This window comes from Cryptosporidium ubiquitum (assembly GCF_001865345.1).
Source record: "Cryptosporidium ubiquitum isolate 39726 chromosome Unknown contig_2, whole genome shotgun sequence".
In the NCBI taxonomy this organism is placed as follows: Eukaryota; Apicomplexa; class Conoidasida; order Eucoccidiorida; family Cryptosporidiidae; genus Cryptosporidium; species Cryptosporidium ubiquitum.
This window is the reverse complement of record NW_021639842.1, coordinates 33,499-53,574: the sequence shown is the minus strand read 5'-3', so window position 1 is coordinate 53,574 and position 20,076 is coordinate 33,499. Positions and strand designations below refer to the sequence as shown.

Genomic DNA, 20,076 nt, shown 5'->3' with positions numbered 1-20,076 from the left:
TACCAATATTTTGTATTAAGCTTTGTTTCCTCTTTTCCTATATATTTTCTGGGATTTATCTAATTTGTTCTCCAGTTCACTGTTATCTTCTTCAAGATTAATTGTATCCTTTTTTGTTTTTTTCTTTCTTGGAAAATCCAGTTTTGCTTTACTAACCTTCTCGATATTCGGAAGATTTGTATTCAGCATTTCATTCTTTTCCTTTTCATCCAGTAATCTTATTGAAAAGAAATCTAAGTCTCTGTCGCTACTGTTTTGTTCTTCGTGAAGAATATCAATCTCCCTATTATTTGAAAGCATTAAAGTTGCCAAAAATGACCTGCATACTTGCCACTTGGAGAATCCGCTAGTAACTTCTTCAAATTTAATGGGTTGTTGGTCCTTTGCACTAACCTTTTTCATCATTTCAATAATCTTCTTCCCTTCTTCGTGAATATTAAACTCAGGTCTGGAATTTTGAGCCATTAATAGTGGTTCTACATGAACAGTCCATGTATTAACTCTTTCATGTAACTCTGACAGGTCCTGCTCAAAATCTGTAATATCTTTTATGTTTGAGTCGAAATGAATCTGCTCCTCTTGGTTCTGCCCATCATCCATTAGATTTTCATCATCTTGGATCGGATCCTCTATTGAATCCAAAGCTAATTCTGAATCCGAAAGAACATCTTGAGTCTGATCAATGTCATATTCGGAAGCTTCCCCTATTACTGGTTCATTAAATTCTGAAACCTCTTGGTCATTATCTATATTTCCTGAATCATGATTTAATAACTCCTTTCTTTTCTTTTCCATATTACTAAAAAATATCTTGGAATGGTATTTCTTCCAACTAGAGATGCTTTCATTAAATTCCGGCTCTAATGATCTCAGAAAGTCGTTATCAGGGCTATCTAGTATTAATAACTTTTCAACACTTAGTTTTGGAGGTTTCAAATCTGAGAAATAGGGCAACTTTTGAGTACCAACTTTATATTTTTCTCCCCCAATTTCAGTTAAACCCATAAAGTAAGAACTTAAAGTATAAACATCAATAAAATCCAAAATATCTTCTTTTTGAGATAAACCTTCCAAAGATATTGTATAGTTCCTCGATGGAATCTTATAGGTTTTTCCAAGCTTCAATGGCTTGTCTTTGCCAATCTTCATATGCTCGTCCATAAACACCCAATAGTCTTCCTTGTTCTTTTCCCTACGTCCGCCAGCTATGTTATTGGTAGCTTGTTTACCCTTATCATTTACACTGTTAAATACCTCATTTTCAGGATTCTCAGAAACTTCAATATAATCTTGAATTTCAATTTCCATTCCGTCAATTTCTACGTCGATATGTTCATTTTCATCCTTCCCTTCTATTTCAAAATTATAAACCTCATCACTCTCTTGAATTTGATAAAATTTGCCATCTTCTTGAAAATTTTCGTGTTCCATAGTTTGTTCTTCAAACAAATTGCCCAAATATTCATCTTCTGTAACAGAAAAACTCGATGAAAAGTAACCCAAATCAGCCTCATCCAAAAAAAGGGTATTTGATGCTGTATCTATTCTGTATTGAGGCAAAGATATGTTGCTTCCCAAACTAGAAACTCCTATATAAGAAGAGTAAGAAGAATATTTTGTTTTAGTTTCGTCACTCCAACTATTTTCAAACTGTTCATATGACAAATTAATATTTTTTCCTGGCTGAAGTAAATTTATTGGTACTGAAACTATATTAGACATTAAAAACGCTGTACTTTTTTCTGCAATATTTGTCTTATTATTAAGTTGACTGGATAAATTTGCATGTTCATCACTTCCTGATTTAACATCAGTTAATTGTGATTTTCCAGTAGATAATAAATGAAAGGTATCAAACACCAATGAGTGCAAATGCTCTATTTTTTTTGAATACAAACTTGTTGAATTTTGTATAATTAAAGCTGCTTCAACAAAATTAAATAATTGCATATAGCTTCCATTACTACCACTAATATTCTCACTATTATGTCTATAAACATTAACTTCTGAACTTTGGCTATAATTCATATCTTCATCTAGTAATTCTATTGCTGATAAATACTTCTCAAGTTCTGCCGAAACATCAATATTCCAATTTAATGATGGATCCTTATTTTCAATTGATTTCAGTAATGGAATATTCTCCATCATTATAAAACCAAAATTGTCAATTAATCATGTAACCTCAAATTAAAGAATTATTCGGATGTTTTGATCCTATTTAACTTGCTTTTAATTTGAAAACAACTAATATAAATAAATTTTTAGTGGGGTGTATACTTTTAATTATCTTGAGAATAATTATTTTCATTAGGCGCGACTAGATATTTGCATGATTTTGTTCATTTTATTATACTTGCGTTGTTTTAATAATTATATTACAACATGAAATTTTTAATCAACATCTAATCTAGCAGTTGCCTATAACATCCTTAATTTCTTTCTGTCATTCCCCAATATTTTAACTTATTTATATAATAAGCTATCTCTGAACTTACTTGTTTATCAATATTCCCACATCATTTTTAAAATATTTTTTAAACTGCAAATTATTAATTAAAATTTAAAATAAATTAAAATATTATTTTCATTGTTTTTTATATTACATAATTTTTTTTGCTTTTAAATGTGGACGAAAAATAATTCATTTTTACTATACCGGAGTGGCAGTAAAAATCTGTAAGAAATTTGCACCGGTATTAAAAAATATGCAATTACGTGGTCATTACTAATGCATTTGCATGCGAAAAAAAATGAGCATTGCAGAAAAAATTATTTAAATTAATTTTAAAACACAATTAATTGATTAAAATTTAGTAAAACTTTTAAATATAAATCATTCTCCATTTTTACTCAAATCATTTTTTATCTTGGTTAATCATTAAGAATGCATGAAAACGATGAAAATGATTTGAGTATGTTTAAATTGAACAAATTACCTCAATTTCCAAGATTAACTTGTCTAAATTTAAATCTTTCTATTGAAAAGTCTGAAGAAGAATGTGAAAAGTCTGAACATAAAGAAAGTCACCCAAAATGCAGGAAAAAAAAATCCAGAGATGCCCTTTCTCAAAATGTGAATAGTGAAAATACAATCATCTTTCAGCTTGGGTCAAGCATTTCAAAAAAAAAATGTATAGATGCCATAAAGAAAAAAGAGGAGTTTTCAGAAAAAGAAATGTGTTTTTCAAGAGCTAATAAGACAGAAGATATTACCAATACTCAAAAATCACACGAAGAACTACTAATAGTAAGAAAAAACTCAAACATTGGAGATATTCAAGGCATTTATCAAAGAATGTTGTTAGTTAGTATGGAGATCAATGAATCCAGGCAAACTCTTTCTGAAGAAATTTCAAGTATGATTGCTGAAATTAACCATATTAAAGAAAACTTGGTCGACTTTTGGATAGAACTTACTCTCACTCAAGCCAAATCAATGAATAATCATTCAGAAAGTAATAGTGATGCAGAAACTTTGTTAAATCAAGCGTTAACTAAGCAAGAATCATTTTAATCGACTAAAAAAATTAAAATTCTAATCTTTAAAAAATTCATCATTAAAAAGTTATAATAATCTTCGAAGAACAACTATCACAACAAAATAAATTGTAACCTTCTTCAATATGCACCTTCTCTATCAAAATCAATTCCCCGCACCTGCAAAAATAACCAAAAATTTCTTTTCCATCCTCAATTATATATTCAAGATCTTCAAAATTAACTGATTTATGCCAAACCATATTATTACCGCTTCCCACTAATTCATTAAAAACAGACAAATCATACTCCTTTCTTCTTTCTGGATCCTTCAAAATGCAGTATGCCTCGTACAATGCATGGTATTTGACTATTACATTACTGGCACCACTTCCTTTTTCTCCTGGATTCGCCTTCTCACTCTCCTTATCTTGGCTCAGTTCAGAAATGTTCTTATCAGGGTGAAATTTCCTAACTAACCTCAAGAATGCAAGCCTAATGTCCCGCTCGGATGCATCCACTTTCACTCCAAGCAGTGAATATGGATTCAATGCATTTTTCCTATTACTTGTCATTTATATATTTCGAAATTATTACAAGTAAGAAACTTATTAATCCTCCTTATACAAATCAAATTCTTTATAAACCCCCAGAATTCCAAATAACTTGTCTCAAGCCTCCCAAACTTTTAATCAAGATCCTTTCCTCAATTCATCAACTTATTTTCTTTATAACTTCACTATGATTGTCAGCGCCAGACATTTTGGCGGTAAAATCCCTTTTATAGATATACAAAAATAGCATGTAATTCAATTAAATAAGAAGAAATCATTTTGGTTAAAAAAACACAAAATTTAATTCCCTAAAGATCTTTAGAGAAATTAAATACTCTAAAAATGCATTTTAAGTAAGTTGATTTTCGTTTTAGCCGTAAATAAGAGATCCTTTCAAGTTATTTCAAGGTTTTTGCCCAAATCTAATGGTAATTATTATGTGAAAAAATGAAGGGATCTTTTTTTGCAAGTAACCATTGCATTCCCCCGGTTTGTAACCGCGTGTTACTCTCATTTCCTCCCCCTAATTTTTTTTAGAGGAGTCCGTTTACCATTGGTGCATGAAGCAGCAGCTAAGTAAGTATTTAATCCATGTAAATTACTTAATATAAATCAATCATACTTTTTCATCAAACTTGATGTTATCTTAGAGCAAAGTCAAAAAATCAGGCTGAAAATGTAAGTGAAATTCTTTCTTTGTTTTTAACTTGATCAATAAAACATATATCTTAGACTTTTGAGGGACAAGGAACTACAGTAGATAAACCATTACAAGAAGTCAATGATGTGTAAGTAATAAATCATCTATTTTAAAACTATTAATCAAATTAACAACTAATTCTACTTAACCTTTTATTACCTTCTTTCAATCCAGATATCAAATGCCACAAATGGTACAAATTCCAGGAATGTGTTCTCAAGAAGGAGCAGATAGTATTAAGAAACTAGCGTAAGTTTCTCTACACTCTACTTATGCCTTTATTAACCTGGTTGAACTCCTCACTCTTTGACTCTGTATTTTTCTGTCCTAAAAGTGAGAAAAAAAGAGGATATAAGGAAGATAATGAAGAAGTAGTAAAGGAATCAGACCAACAACAAAAACCAGATACAATTCCAAATGAAAAGCAAAATGTGGAACTCTAAAAAATAGTAGAAATAGCCATTATGAATTAAATAAGTGAGGTAAGTCAATATTCTATAAAAAACAACAAATTCTATTTAATATAAATTTTTGTGAATAGTGAAATGTAAATACATCTTACTCAAGAAAGAAATTGTTTAACATCTAAGACTAATTATTTGGGTTATTTCCAAACTTATTTGTCTTAAATACTACTAAATTAGTTAAAGAGGTAAACCCAATTGTAACGATTATTAAGAATAATTATTTTCTCTTTCTTACTTTGTATTTTTCTGTCCTTTTTATGTTGAAAACAATACATGGTTGAGGTATCTTCTCAAAAGAGAAGTCCCATTATTATTTAATCTGTTCTATTTGTTGTTAATTCCCTTAATTCGCGAATTAGCAATTAGTTCTTGACAAAATTTTGAAGCATCTCTACAAATTCATTAAAGTCTACCTCTCCGTCATTATTATTGTCAACCTGTTCAATAATTGACTCTAATTCTTCCATCTTAATACTACTATCTGCCTGAGAAAAGAGTTTAAAAAGTTCCTTTGTGGAAATCTTACCAGAACCATCCTCGTCAAACATTTTAAAAGCTCTTTCCATTCTTTCTTTACTTAACAAAATGGTTCTATCTATTGCAGAAGCAATGAATTCTGAATATTCAATAGAACCAGAACCATCCATATCCAATAATGGCATTAAGCTGTCAATCTGATCCTCTATTGTTGTACCTTCATTCTGAATCAAAGAGTTTGAATCAACTCCCTTTAATCTCATAAATTCGTGATAGCCACGAATAAGCTCGTCCCTATCCAACATACCATCGTTGTTGGTATCTAATTTCCTGAAAATCTCGGTAAGTTGTTTCGTCTCATCCAAAGTTGTTAACTTGCTTGCCATGTAAAGCAAAGCAGCCTGAGCAAGTTTCTTTTCTGCCTGGAATTGGCGAATGTTTGTCATAGCAGATTCTAATGAAGGTAAATCACTAATTGTTGGAGTCTCACTTGAGTACTTTTGAATCCATGGATGCTCCAAACATTGAGTTGCAGTAATTCTCAAAGAAGGATGGAAAGTTAACATCTTTCTTATTAAATCCTTTGCATAATCAGAAATGTTTCTCCATTGAGGAAGGTCAAAGGCATACTTGCCTGTCTCAACTCTCTTCAAAATATCATATTCATTTTTACCATAGAATGGAGGTGTTCCTGATAAAAGAATATATAGAATTACTCCAGCTGACCAAATATCACATTTTTCATCATAAGTGCCTCTGAGGACTTCCGGGGCTATATAGTAAGCAGTTCCGATTCTGTCCTTCATTTTAGTATTTTGTTGAAAACATGTAGATAATCCAAAATCTATTATTTTGATGTCACAGTCCTTTTCTTTAGATTCCAGTAAAATATTTTCTGGCTTCAAGTCCCTATGTACAATATTATGTTTGTGCATGTATGTGATTCCTGAAAATACCTGCTTAATAATTCTAGCAGCATCATATTCACTGAATCTCTTTCTCTTAATGATTTCATCAAAGAGCTCACCTCCAGTATAGAGCTCTCCAACAATATAGAAGCTTGTTGAATCTTCCAAAATTTCGAACAACTTCATAATATTTGGATGGTCCAGCCTTTTTAAGAGATCTACTTCTCTCAAAATGATACTGATATCCTTATTTTTTGCACTAGCCTTGCTGATTACCTTAACTGCATATTCATGTTGAGTGATTCTATCCTTGCATTTCAAAACCTCTCCAAAAGAACCTTTGCCTAACATACACACGATATTGTACTTTTCTGCAAAAGTACCACTCCCATTCTGAACAAACATTCCAGTTGTTACACTTCCTCTTTCTCCTGTTATTGTTCCTCCTTTTTTGTCATCCATATTTTTTTTTGATACCTGTACATCAGCTGTCTTTTCAGTTATAGGTGTTTTCTTATTGTTAGTATTTAACACTACTTCTGTTGGCACTTTAAGCTTTGTTCCAGTGTGTCCTATTTGACTATTTCCCATTGATAGACAGGCTTTATAATAGAATCTTTTCGATATTTTCTGAACTAAAACTTTAATTCAGTGATATTTAATCTGAAATATGGTTCAGAAAACGTTCTCCCTTGGATGTATTCCTATCTAGACTCAAGTTATCTGTCACATTTAAATTAAATTTTTACTCTTAAATTGTATCCGTATTGTCTAGGTTGTATATGTATACTGAATACACATATCATGTATATGTATATGTAACTATTTAAATATAAGATAACATCAAGTAAAATATCTATATTGGATAATCTCTCAAGGGTATGGTTTCTTATTTCTTAATGAATTATTATTTTTACCATTAAATCTGTCATTTTTACTAAAATCATTTTTTTTTATTTGAGAAAAATCCCTCTAAATTAAAAATGTGCATTTTTCCAGTTTTTTAACTTGTTAAAATTGTATATAAAATTGAGAAAAATGTAAGCTAATTTATTAATGCGAGTTTTGAGAAAGTAGTTGTAGTTAAAAAAATTCCATGAATATATTTGTACCAGAGATTTTCTAATAGTTAACGGGTTGCTAAAAAGAAAGAAAAAAGAGCTTTTAATTTAAAACTATAATCGTAACATCTAGTTATTTGAATTTAGTTTTAAAGAAAGGAAGATTTCTTTTAATTCAGTTATTTTTTACACGTAATTTTATTTGTAAATACCGGTACTGATGCATGCAATTTGGGTTTGGCATATGTATGGTGTCTTTGCCGCCTTACATGTCAAAAGCTTTTTGAAAAAAATTAGTGTGAATATTTAATACATAATATATAGAATATAGTCAATAAAAAAGAAAGAGTGAAAGAGTTGTATGAAAAATATATCAAATTCAGTGTAATTTAGTCCTTTTAAGCCCTAACGGCTTTTTTTAAAGTAATTAATAGGTGAATTGAATCAAATTAAATTTTAGTATATATTTTCCCTAGATCATATTGTGTGCGATTTTGTGTGTGCATTTAATAAAATGAATTGTGCGTACAAATTTGCCCACATAATTAATAAAAAATATATAAATAAAAATACTTAAGCCACATAATACAGGAGATTGAAGGTAAATAGGCTATTTTTGTAATATTAGGAAAGTAAAAATTGAGTAATTAGAAGGATAATTAATTAAAACTTCTGGTTACTATCAAATTAGGTATCAAAAATTAAAGATAAGTTTAGAAATGTTAATGAAATGAATTAAAGTGGGAAAATGATAAGAATAAATTTGTTTATTTTAAGGTTGGTTCTGTTATTTACTAGTAAGTGAGTAAAAAGAGTGTGAATTCAAATATTTTTGACCAAATAACAATTTTTGTTTGAATAGGTATTTTAGTAACAAAAGCAAAATTCAATGAGTATATTGCAAGTACAGGTATATGTGGGAGATGGGAAAGCAAGGAAAAAATCAACTCTGAATTAATGACAGACTCTGAGCTTAAAACTCCAGTTTCTGGGTGTCAGTGGTTAGGATACAACAGAGTTCATATCAGAGAAAGCAGGACATACATGACTTCTCCAAAAAAAAGAGTAGAATTTATGAGGTATGAATATAACTCCACAAGTGGGTGCGAGCTCGAGAATTATTCGAGACAAATTATAGGATATGGAGACTGGGATATAAATTCATATAAAAGAGGAAACAATACGTTAGTAGATGTAAGAATCAACTGGAGAAAGGTAATTATAAGGTCAAAAATTAATAATGTAAATATACTGGATGATATGAATAAAATCAATTGGTTGTACAAATCATTGAGTCCAGTTTACTTTTACGACCTAAATCTATTAAATATGTGTATAGAACACTTATCAGTAGTTCCCGATTATGATATTTCTGTTATAGATTCAAAAACTATTGATATTGACGGTGATTCTGTTAAAATTAGTAACGAAAAACTCAATATTGACCATATTCCAGATTCTAGAGTGGAAGAGGCATTATTAAGAATGGTAACAGGTTATAGTGGAAATGTTATTTCCGATATGGTTAAAAAAGAATTTAGTATTGGAAAAGAGTGGGAGGAATATTTCAAACACAAAAGCCCTAGGATGAGGAAGATTTGCCAATGGAAAGACATCAAAGAGTTTTGTTTGATGCCTCCTTCTGAAATTGTTCACAAAAATAGCTGTAAATTACCTTCTGTTGACCATTTAATTTCAAATGATCTTGAAACTTTAAAGGTTGCACTCTATCCTTATAATTCAACGTTACCGGATACAGACATGATCGAATTCTCAAAATACAAGGCATGTTAAACTGAAGAGGTGAGGATTTTCTCTTTTTTAGCTGTTATTATTGCTTACTAGTTAGTTTTATCTATTACTTATTTTTAATATTTTGTTTTTGGCGCCCTTATGCATGCAAATTTTCACATTTGCAGTAAATTGATTATAATAAAAATAATAGGCGGTAAAAGTTGGCTTATGTGTCATAATAGTGCTTTATTAGAAATAATAAGGGGGAGAGAAATGATAGAAATACTATTTGGCAGAACTGTCAGAGTAGGTTAACAAGAAAGTATCGTTTTATCTACAGTTCATTCGTAGAGAGCCTTTGTATTTCTTTTATATTTAAGTCAGAACTTGTTGATCTGGATTAGTTTGTAAATTTTTGATACATTGTGGATGGTGTTGTGGGAAGCAAATAATATACAAATACTTTGTGTGATTACTGTTTTCATTGTCAAAAGAATTTATACTGAAAAGACTAGGCAATTACAAGCCAGAGATTGGTAGTTACATGTATAAATGTTGGGATAATTGTGAATGAGAGAAATATGGAAGATAACAATGAAGATGATGATTTATTTGGTGAAGATGTTGCTTTTAGCAAAGAAAGTGTAGAGAAAAGGTTAGGAAAGGTACAAAGAAGAACTAAATTAACAAAAAAAGTTGGGATGAATAAGCCAATACAGCAAAAAGAAAGTAATGAGAAAGTTAACAAGAAAGATAACAATCATATGGAAGAAGACTCTTATGATGAAGAGTTTATACTGAAAGTTAGCAAGAAAAAGGCAAGAACAAAAGATTCTGACTTTACCAAAGAAAAAAGCCAAAGAATGGAAATTGGGATGAATAATGAACAAGTTTCGGAAATCATCACAATTGAGGATGAAGAGAAGGAGAAAACTGTAATCAAGTTAAATATTAAAGTATACAAAAGGAGAGAATCTGAGATAGTAGTAATTAAAACTCTAATTGTGGCTTTATATAGAACAGACTCAATAAAAAAGTTAGTAACATATATTTCAAAAAATTTGAATCCTAAGCCAAAGAATCATTTGGAAGATATAAAAGTTTACTTTGATGGGGATTATGTAAATATGGAGATGCAAATTAAAGAAATAGGAATTGAAAATGAAGAGCAATTAGAGGTTAAAGTCCCATTTGAGTGTAATTGGAATTAATAACTAAAAATATAAAATGTTAGTGATATGGTGCGTTTATTGGAGGCTGTATAGGTTCAAGTGAGTTACTATATTCAGCCTCATATGTTTTGTCAGGATCATATTCAGAAAGATCTCCACAGGAAATAAAAGGAACGGTAAGTGGATCTGGGATACTTAAACTACTTTCAGATTGATCTTGATTATCATCAAATTTAAAAAACCTACAAACAATAAAAGCTTCTAGACTTGAATTTCTAGAACTTTCAGGCTTGCAACAATCAACAAGTTCAAAGTAATAAAACATCTGTTGATAAATCCTTGACACATTTTCTCCTCTGAAAATTTTTGCAATAAATGTTCCACCTTTCCTCATTAGTTTGGATGTAATGCTAAGTGAAGATATTAAGAGCTGGTTTTGTATATATTCGTCAATATCATGCAATCCTGTTACGTCTGGTGCTCCATCGCATAATACCAAGTCTGCTTTTTTACCTTGAAAATACTCCAAAATCTGATTTACGGTTTTCTGTGAGGTAATATCTCCTTTAATAATGTTTACCCCATCAATCGGAGCCATTTCTTGGAGATCAACTGCAACAATTAATGGTGTTTCCTTGTTATTCGAGTCTGAATTGTCAGCTTCTTTGGCCTGAATTTGACTTTTCTCCGAATTATTGAACAACTTTGTGCTCAAAACTTGACTCCAACTTCCAGGAGCTGCGCATAAATCCACTGCTCTTGTAACATCGTTGAATATATCATATTCCTCATCTATCTGAATCAACTTATATGCTGATCTCGCACGAAATCCCTCTTGCTTTGCTCTCCTATAGTAAATGTCTCTGCGATCTCTACTTAATTTGCCCATTGATTACTAAAAATAATGATTAATTTTTATATTAATATTTCTTTTTCTAGAATTGAAGTAATCGATCTAGACAGAATAGAAGAATATCTGTGAAGAAGAAAGATCAGTCAAATATCAATTAGTTACCAAGCTGGTGTATTATGTTTATCCCAAGTCTATAATTTTAAGTTTCAAATAAAAGGCTTCACAAAAAATTACTACATATTAAGTATAATCTAGGAAAATTCACAGATTAATTAAGCTTTCCTTCCAAAGTAATGTAATTCGTGATCTTTTCCCTTTATAATTCTGATTACATTATCTTATTTTCTATATTAAAATCAATTAATCTTATAGCGCCACATACTGGCGCCTTCACTACTTTCATTATAATTTAATATAAATGTTTGAAAAAGAATGAAATTATATAAACAACCCTGAACTGTAGAATATATGTATTTATAAATTTTAGGTTAATACATATGTATTCTGCCCCTTAAGTTTAAACCTCTCTTTTTTACATGACAAAAGTATGTCAATTAAAACCTTTTCTATTTTTAAAGTACCGAAATATGCATGTCGTAGACAAGACGTATCGCGCAAATTATTGAAATAATAAATCATAAAAGTGCAGTCACGAAGAGATAAAACGAATGGAAAAATAGATTTTCAATTATTGCGAGCAAAATTTAGAATTTCAATTAAAGTTTAAAAAATAAAAATGGTTAATGTGAATTCGCCAAGAAAAGATTTATCAATTTTGGCACAATGTATGAATCCGGTTGAAGAGGAGATTCCAGAAGAACAAGTGTTTCATCCAGATTCGGTCATGTTACCACCAGTATCTGCTGTCCCATTCGACTACTACCCATATTCTCCAAGATATAAGTATCCTGAAGTAACATGTAGTTATCCATTTGTATCTTCTCCACCATATGTAGTACATTATATGTCAAATTTGGGAATACCAAGCTTCTTTCAGCAATTAGATATTAGTGTTGAACAAAGAAGAAATGTTTTCCAAAGAAATTATGGTAAAAACAGAATAATGCAATTAGAAAAGGGAGAAGAAAACTTTGGTAAATACTGGACTGAAACTCAACCATCACGCCCATTAGGATGTATGGGGTAAATTATTAGTAAAATTTGTTTGAAGAATACTATTTATTTCTGTTTCATCCCTAATTTGTTTGTTTCATTTTGCAAAAGAGACAATTAGAATAACATAACTAGACAGATTTGTTTCAACTAGTATGTCCATCCGTTTCCTAAATTTAGATCTGCTAACTATCTATAGGCACTCCTGAGTCACTTAAGATAAAATTTCTGAGTACTAATTTATTTAAGTCTACAATTTTTCTATTTATTTTACCCTGATTGTGTTTAATTTGCTATTTATGCATGCAAACACAAAAATTTGCATGCATACATGATTTTTAAATTAAAAGAGACATTTTGAACAAATAAATTGATATTTAAAAGCTAAGCTTTTGAAGGTAGATTTAGTTCAAGAATAACTTGTTCAATAATCTTTTCAATTTCTTGCATTCCACCCATTCCATACTCGCCACATGCCAATTTCTTCTCTATTGGAAATATTACTTTATAACCAAAAGATTTTAGAGTGTCTATTTGTCTTAAAGTAATCGGATGTTCCCACATAAAATTGTTCATTGCAGGACAAACTATGATAGGCTTGTTGAAATCCCAAGCTCTTGCAATATTAGTCTGAGTTTAGTTAATTGTTTAGAAAAATGAAACAAGCTTTAAATGAGAGGAGGAATTTTTTATTTAGTCTTGTAATGGGTAGCATGCTTAATAAGCTCATAAATAACCAAAATCTCTTATTACTAAATTAATATGGTTATAATTTCATATTATTACGTGGAACATAAGTCAAAGATGCCGATACAGGACTCATAATATCTTAAACATCACTTTGAAAAGCTTATAACTTGCGCTAATGATAAAGCCGTGTCTTTATTTCAATCCTCCTCTACATATTTCTGCTTTAATTAACTTACCAAAATGTTATCGCAAAGTCCATTTGATAGTTTAGCCAGTGTGTTTGCTGTTAGGGGAAGAATAATGTACAGGTCAGCCCATTGCCTGAGAGATATATGAAGAATATCATCTCCTATAGCTCTCCAGTTACTGAATTCGTCTTCACACTTGAGCATTAAATCCGTAACCGAATCATTAAAAAAGTTTTTTGCTGATTCAGTTGCAACTATTTTAATCTCTATTTCAATATTGTCAATGTTAATTTCTTTCAATCTCTCTACAAATTCGCCAACCTTAATTGCTGCAACACTTCCTGTTGCACCAATTAATATGTTTCTTCTTTCTTTCATTAGTTCCCCTTATTAAAATACGCTTTAACTGCATACTTTATTTCAAGAAAAAAATTTGGCCAGCTTAATAATACACAGTAATTAAAATTCATCTCTAAAATGAAGCAAAAAGTTTACCACCGGTGGGCCCCTCCCCATGGCCTGGTCAGAACAGACCCTCCAACTCACCTTCGCAAGTTGAAATGATCAGAGCCAACCCCGCCTGCGCAGTTCTCGCCGTAGGCAAAACACTCCCACGCCGGGAATCGAACCCGGGTCGCCCGGGTGAAAGCCGAGTATCCTAGCCCCTAGACTACGTGGGATTACGAACCACGTCTGTCATTTTATGGTTATATTAATCAATAAATATTTAATTTCCCGCAATAATAAACTTTTTATCATTATATCATTCTATTGCCTGGAGCATAATTTCATTTGATATAAATAATTTTTTAGCTCGAATAATTGTACCGGAGCCTTTTCTAATTTGCATATTAAATATTTAGTTTGGGGCGGGAAACTATTTACCCAAAATGTAAGCTCAATGCGAGTTAATTTAAGTCTATGCTAAAAAAAAGTGACTTATTAGAAACATTTAAATCTATTTGTTATTAGAGATTCCGCTACTTCTAGCAGTACATATTGAAAGAAAATATACTCTCAATATATCCAATTCTAGATTTCTAGACCTCATACTAGGCATTATACTTGAAAGTAGAATTAACTAGGAAAGATTAGTTATTGCTTCTAGAAGCAAGTGTTCTTGATAACCAGTCAAGACCTTCGTAGAGACCGTCTCCAGATGTAGCACAGGTTGACTGAATGAACCAATTTCTGTTTCGGATTCCACTAAGTTGGAGTTTCTCAGTAATATCAGTAGCGCTCATAGCATTAGGAAGATCTTGTTTATTTGCAAATACTAAAAGAACAGCATCTCTTAATTCATCTTCTCCGAGCATTCTGGCCAGCTCATCTCTTGCATCATTGATACGTTCCCTATCGTTACTATCAATGACGAAGATCAAACCGTCAGTATTAGAATAATAATGTCTCCATAAAGGTCTGATCTTATCTTGGCCACCAACATCCCAAACTGTAAAGGAAATATTCTTATATTCGACAGTTTCAACATTAAATCCAATAGTTGGAATTGTTGTTACCACCTCACCCAACTTTAACTTATATAAAATTGTTGTTTTCCCTGCTGCATCAAGTCCAACCATGAGAATCCTCATGTCCTTCTTTCCGAACAAGTTTCTCCATATTTTGGTCAATGCTAACCCCATTTCTGTCGTCTGAACTTTCTACCTTTACGATTCCTATACTGGATATTCTTAAAAAAACTAATTTTTAAAGATCACTTTCCAATCTTGGATAATCTTTTCTCCTCAAGACTTAGTTTAATTTCCTCGGTAATAATTTGTTTTTATACCTTGATCTTAGCATTAGCCCCACAGGCGCTCTATTTATCCCAGTATACACTTTGCCGGTTTCTTTAGCCAAATTACCATTTTTAATAAATTAAAAAATTTTACAATCATTTTATTTTTCCTCAAATTCTCGTTTATTCTTATCATAAAAACCCAATTTTTCTACTATTCATAAGCACATTTAAATCATATTTCTTTTCGGCTCTTTTTTTTTCTAGACTTCTCGCTCACCATCTCCATCTCTGCTAATTTATTTTGGTGCTATTCTCATGTAGCCGGGGGTTTCCCGCCTGAGTGTTGTTGGCGCCAACCGTTGTGTATGCATACATAAATGTAATATGTGACAAAAAGAATTTTTGAGAAATATTGTTAGAGAAAAGCAGAGATAGGAAAATAAAAAATTGATTCAAAAGGGATGAAAACAAGATAGTTGAAACTCGGTTTTCTGGCTAACTCTTATGTATATTTTAATTAAAGCACTTAATTGTAAAAATTTTAAGAAAAGATTGCAGAAATGTTTGATTTCATCAATAGATATGTTGGAGAAGTAACAAATGCCAGTGCCTCCGAAAATACAGAAGCAACTTTGAGTGAGACTGGGTCAACACCACCTCCTGAGGAATCTAGTGATGAAGAAAGTGACGTAGTTAGTCACACTATGGATTGGGGTTTCCTTGATTATGTTGAGCACTTATTAATGTTGTCTAGATCCGATGAAGGAGAAGACATAGAAATTAGGAAAACTAAAGTTATTCAGAATTCTTGGTCTTCTATTGACAATAGAGCTATATCTCTACACAAAGCATTGTTAATTAAAGTAAGTTTAATACATCCGTTTATTCATTTTCTGTTCACTAAATGCTGACCTAAAAAATTTGATCCTATCTGTCTAAATTACCCCTATTAATTCTCATATTTTATTACATATTATTACCATACTTAGGCTGATAAACTATATAAACAAGATCTGGCTGCACTCAATCTAATTAAACGTCAAGACTCCAGAAGAGAACTTGAGAAAAACTACCATCAGTCTCTACTAAAGATTTTGCTGCTCAATAACAACAAATTTACAGCGAAGAATGTTGAAAAGATTGATATTCAAGCAATTCTAAAGATGACTCCTGAAGAATGCAAACTTCATCAGGAATCAGTCTCTAAAGAAACTCCCATAACTGATTACGAAAGACTCATAATGGAGTTCTCCCTAGACAATTAACTATTTTTATAGATACCAATCAATCTAATGACTTTTTTAAAAAACACTATATATTTATTTTTTATTTGTATTTACAATTACTTATTCCTTTCCCCACTTCCCAATCATGGCGCCACATGTAGCTTTTGGCGGGTTCTGCTTTAATATTTATTTCGTTTAGTCTGTATGCCTAAATCATCTTAAACTGGGGAAAAATTTTAAGGCAAATTAAGGGTTAAAACCGGCAGAGAAAGAATTAAATGATTTAAGGGGGGGAGCTATTATTAAAATATTTTAAGAGTAATAAGGGATAGAGAGAAGGAGGAAGTTTGACATAGCTTCTTGTTTCTTGGTTCGTCTCGGATCAAGAGACTGTGAAGCAATAGGCTATTTACATTTTATAAAAAGTACATATAATCAGGAAAAACTGTTTAGAAAATAAAATAAGCTTAATTGGATAATTACAATATTTGAATTTTTCCTGTGAATAAAAAAAAGCTTGGAGAAGTCTCCAATTAAAAATGGTTAGACTACCAGAATGTATTAAAGAGTTTTCTCGTGAGCAGTACGACCAGTATGAAAGTTTATTAGAGTATGAGAGACTTTTAGATGAGTCAATACTACAACAGAGATATAGTTTAAGTGATGTATGGCTAACTCTGATGGATGATAAGAGTATCAGATGTTATAGGAAAAAGTTGAGAGTTCATATATTCAATACATATGAGAGTCAAAAACCAGCAGATGTTGAGTTGGAATCTTTTAACTTGGATAATGACTGGACAAGAAGGGTTCCTCCATCTTGGACACTCAAAATACTTGGGTCAATTATCCAAGGAGATTCTTATCAGCCTAAATTTACTTCGATATTCTCCAGAATTATAATTCAATTATCAGATACGGAAACTATTGTATGGGATAAAAAGACTAGTCCAACCCCAGAGTGTGATGGATTGGAAATACATCGTATAGGAGATGAAGAAAAAGATATAGATATACTGTTTTTCTTAGATTATAGAACTCCCCATTATAGTCTATCGCCTCAGTTAGAGGAGTTTATGGGAACGAGTTTAGCAAACCTTCCAAGCATAGTAAAAAGAATTTGGCAGTATGTAGAACTAAAAGGACTTCAAAACTCAAAAGTTTCTCACGACAGCATTATGATAGATGAGTATCTTGGGAAATTGTTTTCAGTAGATAGTAAACATGTTCTGCTTAAAGATGTTCCAGATCTTTTAAAAAAGCATTTACTACCTCCACGACCAATAAAAATTAGGCATAGATTAACCCTGAAAGGGGATTGGATTGACAATGAGTCAACTTATGATTTTACTATAGATCTTACTGAGAATGTTCCTGGTGACATTACATTATGGCTACCAAATATGTCAACTAGAATCCAAGAGAGTGGTGAGCTCTCCAGCATTAATAAAGCTTTAGAAGAGCTTTACCATAAGAATCAAAGTATTTTGTCGAAAATATATAGCTCTTGTAATAAAATGAACTTTTACCAAGGATTTGCAAATGACCCTGTAGAGTTTATTCATACACTCTTAACTACAAAACACTTCCAATTGTATGGAAACAACTCCATTAATAACATACTATCGGACCCTAATGCTATTTATGAATACCAAATTGCTGATAAATATGCTGAATATTATAGACAGCCTTGGGTACCTAGAGCAATAGAAAAGTATTTATCATCCAAGAACAAAAATTTTGAAGAGAGAGTAAATAAGACAGTAGTTTCAGTCTCTGCATGTGAAAAGATTAGAAGACGTAATGGATTCTGCCAGGATCAGAAGATCCAAAGCCACCCAAGTCACCACAATCCTTCGTAATTCAAGGATTGATCTTCACATTCAAAGCAAAGAAAGTGTAGTAGTAATTAGAATCATAAGTTAGGCACTTTTTTGGCTTTAATTCTTTTATAGTAGCTTACTTTCCTAGTACTAAAGATTCTAAATAGGCCTTTAATACTAAAACGAGGTGCTTACACCCGAATGCTAGTATCAAAGCCTAGTCTATTTTAACTCTTATAAACCACCAACGTTAAGTTGCTCATGCAATGATAGCAAACTTTCTCTTTGGGAAATTCAAAGCCTTCTTGCTGGCCTTAACAGTCATCTTCTTGGCTTGTTGTGGTGTCAGAGCTCTTCTTTTAGCTCTAGTCAACTTCTTGCGTAAGTCCAAAGGCATAAATTTAGAACCTGCGTATTTCTCTCTTAAGTTCTTGATGTTTCTTTGAGACAAAATTGTCAAGATGCGAGCAATTGCCTTTCTGACAACATTAATTCTAGAAAGCTTGTTTGGAGCAGTACCAGTGGATTGAATAACTCTCAAGCTTGCTAATTCCTTCTTAAGTTCATCAATCTTAACAGTAAGTTCCTCCTCAGAGAGTGAAATTAACTGCTTAATCTGTAATCCTGAGTTTTTGTTCATTTTTGACTCTTTCCAGTAACCTTATAGTAGATGTTCCTTTTTAACAAGCCTTATAAAGATAAAACCAACCAAAGAATTCTCACCCTTTAAATCAGTTCTTAATTGATTTTGTTAAATTTCTAGTCTAAGCGCAATTTAATATAAATTTTTTATTTACATTAAATTATATTCATTTTATTATTTAATATTCGTCTTTACTATTTATTATTATTATTATTTTCTTTAAAAGACTTATGCCGGCACTATTATAATACCGGTATGATGACTCATTTCTGTCTCAGGGCGCCAAAAAATGTGGTTATATTTTTTAAAAAATGTTATTACTATTTTTGTTATGAAATGATAATAAATATATTATAAATGCAAAGCTTTATGTTATGTATAAATATTAATTTAATATATTAAGAACATTTCTGGTGAAATTCTTGGTTTTTAAGTAATGAATGAATTACAGAATTTTAATAAAATAAGTAACCGTAAATATTAAATATTAATCATTAAGACTTCTTCTGTGCTGTTGTTTTCCCACTTTATATAATGATTTTAGTCTTATACTGCTAACTTAACCCAAATTTATAAACAGGTTCTTCGCAAGTAATATATAGATTCTCCCCCCTCCCCCTTCCGAATAAACATTTCCTATTGGCTTGTTAAATAGGGCGAACATCTTCCTCCAAATTCTTTTTTCTAACTACTCGCAAAATAAATGCTGAAATTGTCTTCTCCACAATTACTATATTTATAGTTCTTTTCTGAATTTGCTACTCTGAATAAATGTCTTGTACCTTTTTTGTTGAGTTTCAAGTTAATAAACTTACCACTTAGAACAGATATTAATGTAAATCAAAAAAATTAAAGTTATTCGTTTAATTCTGTTATAATATAGTGAAGAATTATGTCTCCCAATATTGCATGTAATTTGCATGCATGCAGATTAAATACGAATTTCAATTTCAAAAAAAAGTATTTTCCTTTTGTCCATTTTTTTTTTTACAAAAACGTTAAGTCCACTCAGAATAAAAATTTATTTAGAATTGAATAATTTAGTCAACCAGCTTCCAAGAAAGAAAGCCAACAAATTTTAAAATTACAAAGACTTGCAAATAAAAATGAAGAAATAAATATATTTTGACTTCAGAACAAATGTAGAAACCTTTTGTGAATCTCTAACAAATATTGATGGGTTGTTGAAAGAAGACAAATCAAATTATTGAAAAGATTCCTTTTAATGTTTTAAATTATTCTGAAC

The 20,076-nt window shown here is 31.0% G+C and overlaps 13 protein-coding genes across 13 annotated transcripts; 6 read left to right on the top strand and 7 right to left on the bottom strand.

Annotated features, from left to right (window-relative positions):
* Positions 1 to 15: 15 nt before the first annotated feature.
* cubi_00909 (uncharacterized protein) lies at positions 16 to 2,151 on the bottom strand (the record flags this gene model as incomplete). The annotated part of the gene is made up of 1 exon (XM_029017921.1): positions 16 to 2,151. The coding sequence occupies one exon, from the start codon at positions 2,149 to 2,151 to the stop codon at positions 16 to 18; it is 2,136 nt and encodes a 711-aa protein (XP_028872872.1).
* Positions 2,152 to 2,887: 736 nt separating this feature from the next.
* Positions 2,888 to 3,517, top strand: cubi_00908 (uncharacterized protein; the record flags this gene model as incomplete). The annotated part of the gene is made up of 1 exon (XM_029017920.1): positions 2,888 to 3,517. One exon carries the CDS (start codon positions 2,888 to 2,890, stop codon positions 3,515 to 3,517), a length of 630 nt encoding a protein of 209 aa, XP_028872871.1.
* Positions 3,518 to 3,560: 43 nt separating this feature from the next.
* Positions 3,561 to 4,055, bottom strand: cubi_00907 (uncharacterized protein; the record flags this gene model as incomplete). Its single annotated transcript, XM_029017919.1, has 1 exon — positions 3,561 to 4,055. One exon carries the CDS (start codon positions 4,053 to 4,055, stop codon positions 3,561 to 3,563), a length of 495 nt encoding a protein of 164 aa, XP_028872870.1.
* Positions 4,056 to 5,563: 1,508 nt separating this feature from the next.
* Positions 5,564 to 7,177, bottom strand: cubi_00906 (uncharacterized protein; the record flags this gene model as incomplete). Its single annotated transcript, XM_029017918.1, has 1 exon — positions 5,564 to 7,177. One exon carries the CDS (start codon positions 7,175 to 7,177, stop codon positions 5,564 to 5,566), a length of 1,614 nt encoding a protein of 537 aa, XP_028872869.1.
* A 1,427-nt stretch (positions 7,178 to 8,604) lies between these two features.
* cubi_00905 (uncharacterized protein) lies at positions 8,605 to 9,441 on the top strand (the record flags this gene model as incomplete). Its single annotated transcript, XM_029017917.1, has 1 exon — positions 8,605 to 9,441. One exon carries the CDS (start codon positions 8,605 to 8,607, stop codon positions 9,439 to 9,441), a length of 837 nt encoding a protein of 278 aa, XP_028872868.1.
* A 213-nt stretch (positions 9,442 to 9,654) lies between these two features.
* cubi_00904 (uncharacterized protein) lies at positions 9,655 to 10,592 on the top strand (the record flags this gene model as incomplete). Its single annotated transcript, XM_029017916.1, has 2 exons — positions 9,655 to 9,687; positions 9,897 to 10,592. The coding sequence occupies 2 exons, from the start codon at positions 9,655 to 9,657 to the stop codon at positions 10,590 to 10,592; spliced, it is 729 nt and encodes a 242-aa protein (XP_028872867.1).
* A 19-nt stretch (positions 10,593 to 10,611) lies between these two features.
* Positions 10,612 to 11,442, bottom strand: cubi_00903 (methylase; the record flags this gene model as incomplete). Its single annotated transcript, XM_029017915.1, has 1 exon — positions 10,612 to 11,442. The coding sequence occupies one exon, from the start codon at positions 11,440 to 11,442 to the stop codon at positions 10,612 to 10,614; it is 831 nt and encodes a 276-aa protein (XP_028872866.1).
* A 700-nt stretch (positions 11,443 to 12,142) lies between these two features.
* Positions 12,143 to 12,553, top strand: cubi_00902 (uncharacterized protein; the record flags this gene model as incomplete). Its single annotated transcript, XM_029017914.1, has 1 exon — positions 12,143 to 12,553. The coding sequence occupies one exon, from the start codon at positions 12,143 to 12,145 to the stop codon at positions 12,551 to 12,553; it is 411 nt and encodes a 136-aa protein (XP_028872865.1).
* Positions 12,554 to 12,903: 350 nt separating this feature from the next.
* cubi_00901 (flavoprotein) lies at positions 12,904 to 13,775 on the bottom strand (the record flags this gene model as incomplete). Its single annotated transcript, XM_029017913.1, has 2 exons — positions 12,904 to 13,149; positions 13,446 to 13,775. The coding sequence occupies 2 exons, from the start codon at positions 13,773 to 13,775 to the stop codon at positions 12,904 to 12,906; spliced, it is 576 nt and encodes a 191-aa protein (XP_028872864.1).
* Positions 13,776 to 14,488: 713 nt separating this feature from the next.
* On the bottom strand, positions 14,489 to 15,040 carry cubi_00900 (ARF1 2 like small GTPase; the record flags this gene model as incomplete). The annotated part of the gene is made up of 1 exon (XM_029017912.1): positions 14,489 to 15,040. The coding sequence occupies one exon, from the start codon at positions 15,038 to 15,040 to the stop codon at positions 14,489 to 14,491; it is 552 nt and encodes a 183-aa protein (XP_028872863.1).
* A 658-nt stretch (positions 15,041 to 15,698) lies between these two features.
* On the top strand, positions 15,699 to 16,403 carry cubi_00899 (uncharacterized protein; the record flags this gene model as incomplete). Its single annotated transcript, XM_029017911.1, has 2 exons — positions 15,699 to 16,001; positions 16,128 to 16,403. 2 exons carry the CDS (start codon positions 15,699 to 15,701, stop codon positions 16,401 to 16,403), a joined length of 579 nt encoding a protein of 192 aa, XP_028872862.1.
* Positions 16,404 to 16,903: 500 nt separating this feature from the next.
* Positions 16,904 to 18,226, top strand: cubi_00898 (uncharacterized protein; the record flags this gene model as incomplete). Its single annotated transcript, XM_029017910.1, has 1 exon — positions 16,904 to 18,226. One exon carries the CDS (start codon positions 16,904 to 16,906, stop codon positions 18,224 to 18,226), a length of 1,323 nt encoding a protein of 440 aa, XP_028872861.1.
* Positions 18,227 to 18,446: 220 nt separating this feature from the next.
* cubi_00897 (60s ribosomal protein L35) lies at positions 18,447 to 18,827 on the bottom strand (the record flags this gene model as incomplete). The annotated part of the gene is made up of 1 exon (XM_029017909.1): positions 18,447 to 18,827. One exon carries the CDS (start codon positions 18,825 to 18,827, stop codon positions 18,447 to 18,449), a length of 381 nt encoding a protein of 126 aa, XP_028872860.1.
* Between the last annotated feature and the right edge of the window lie 1,249 nt (positions 18,828 to 20,076).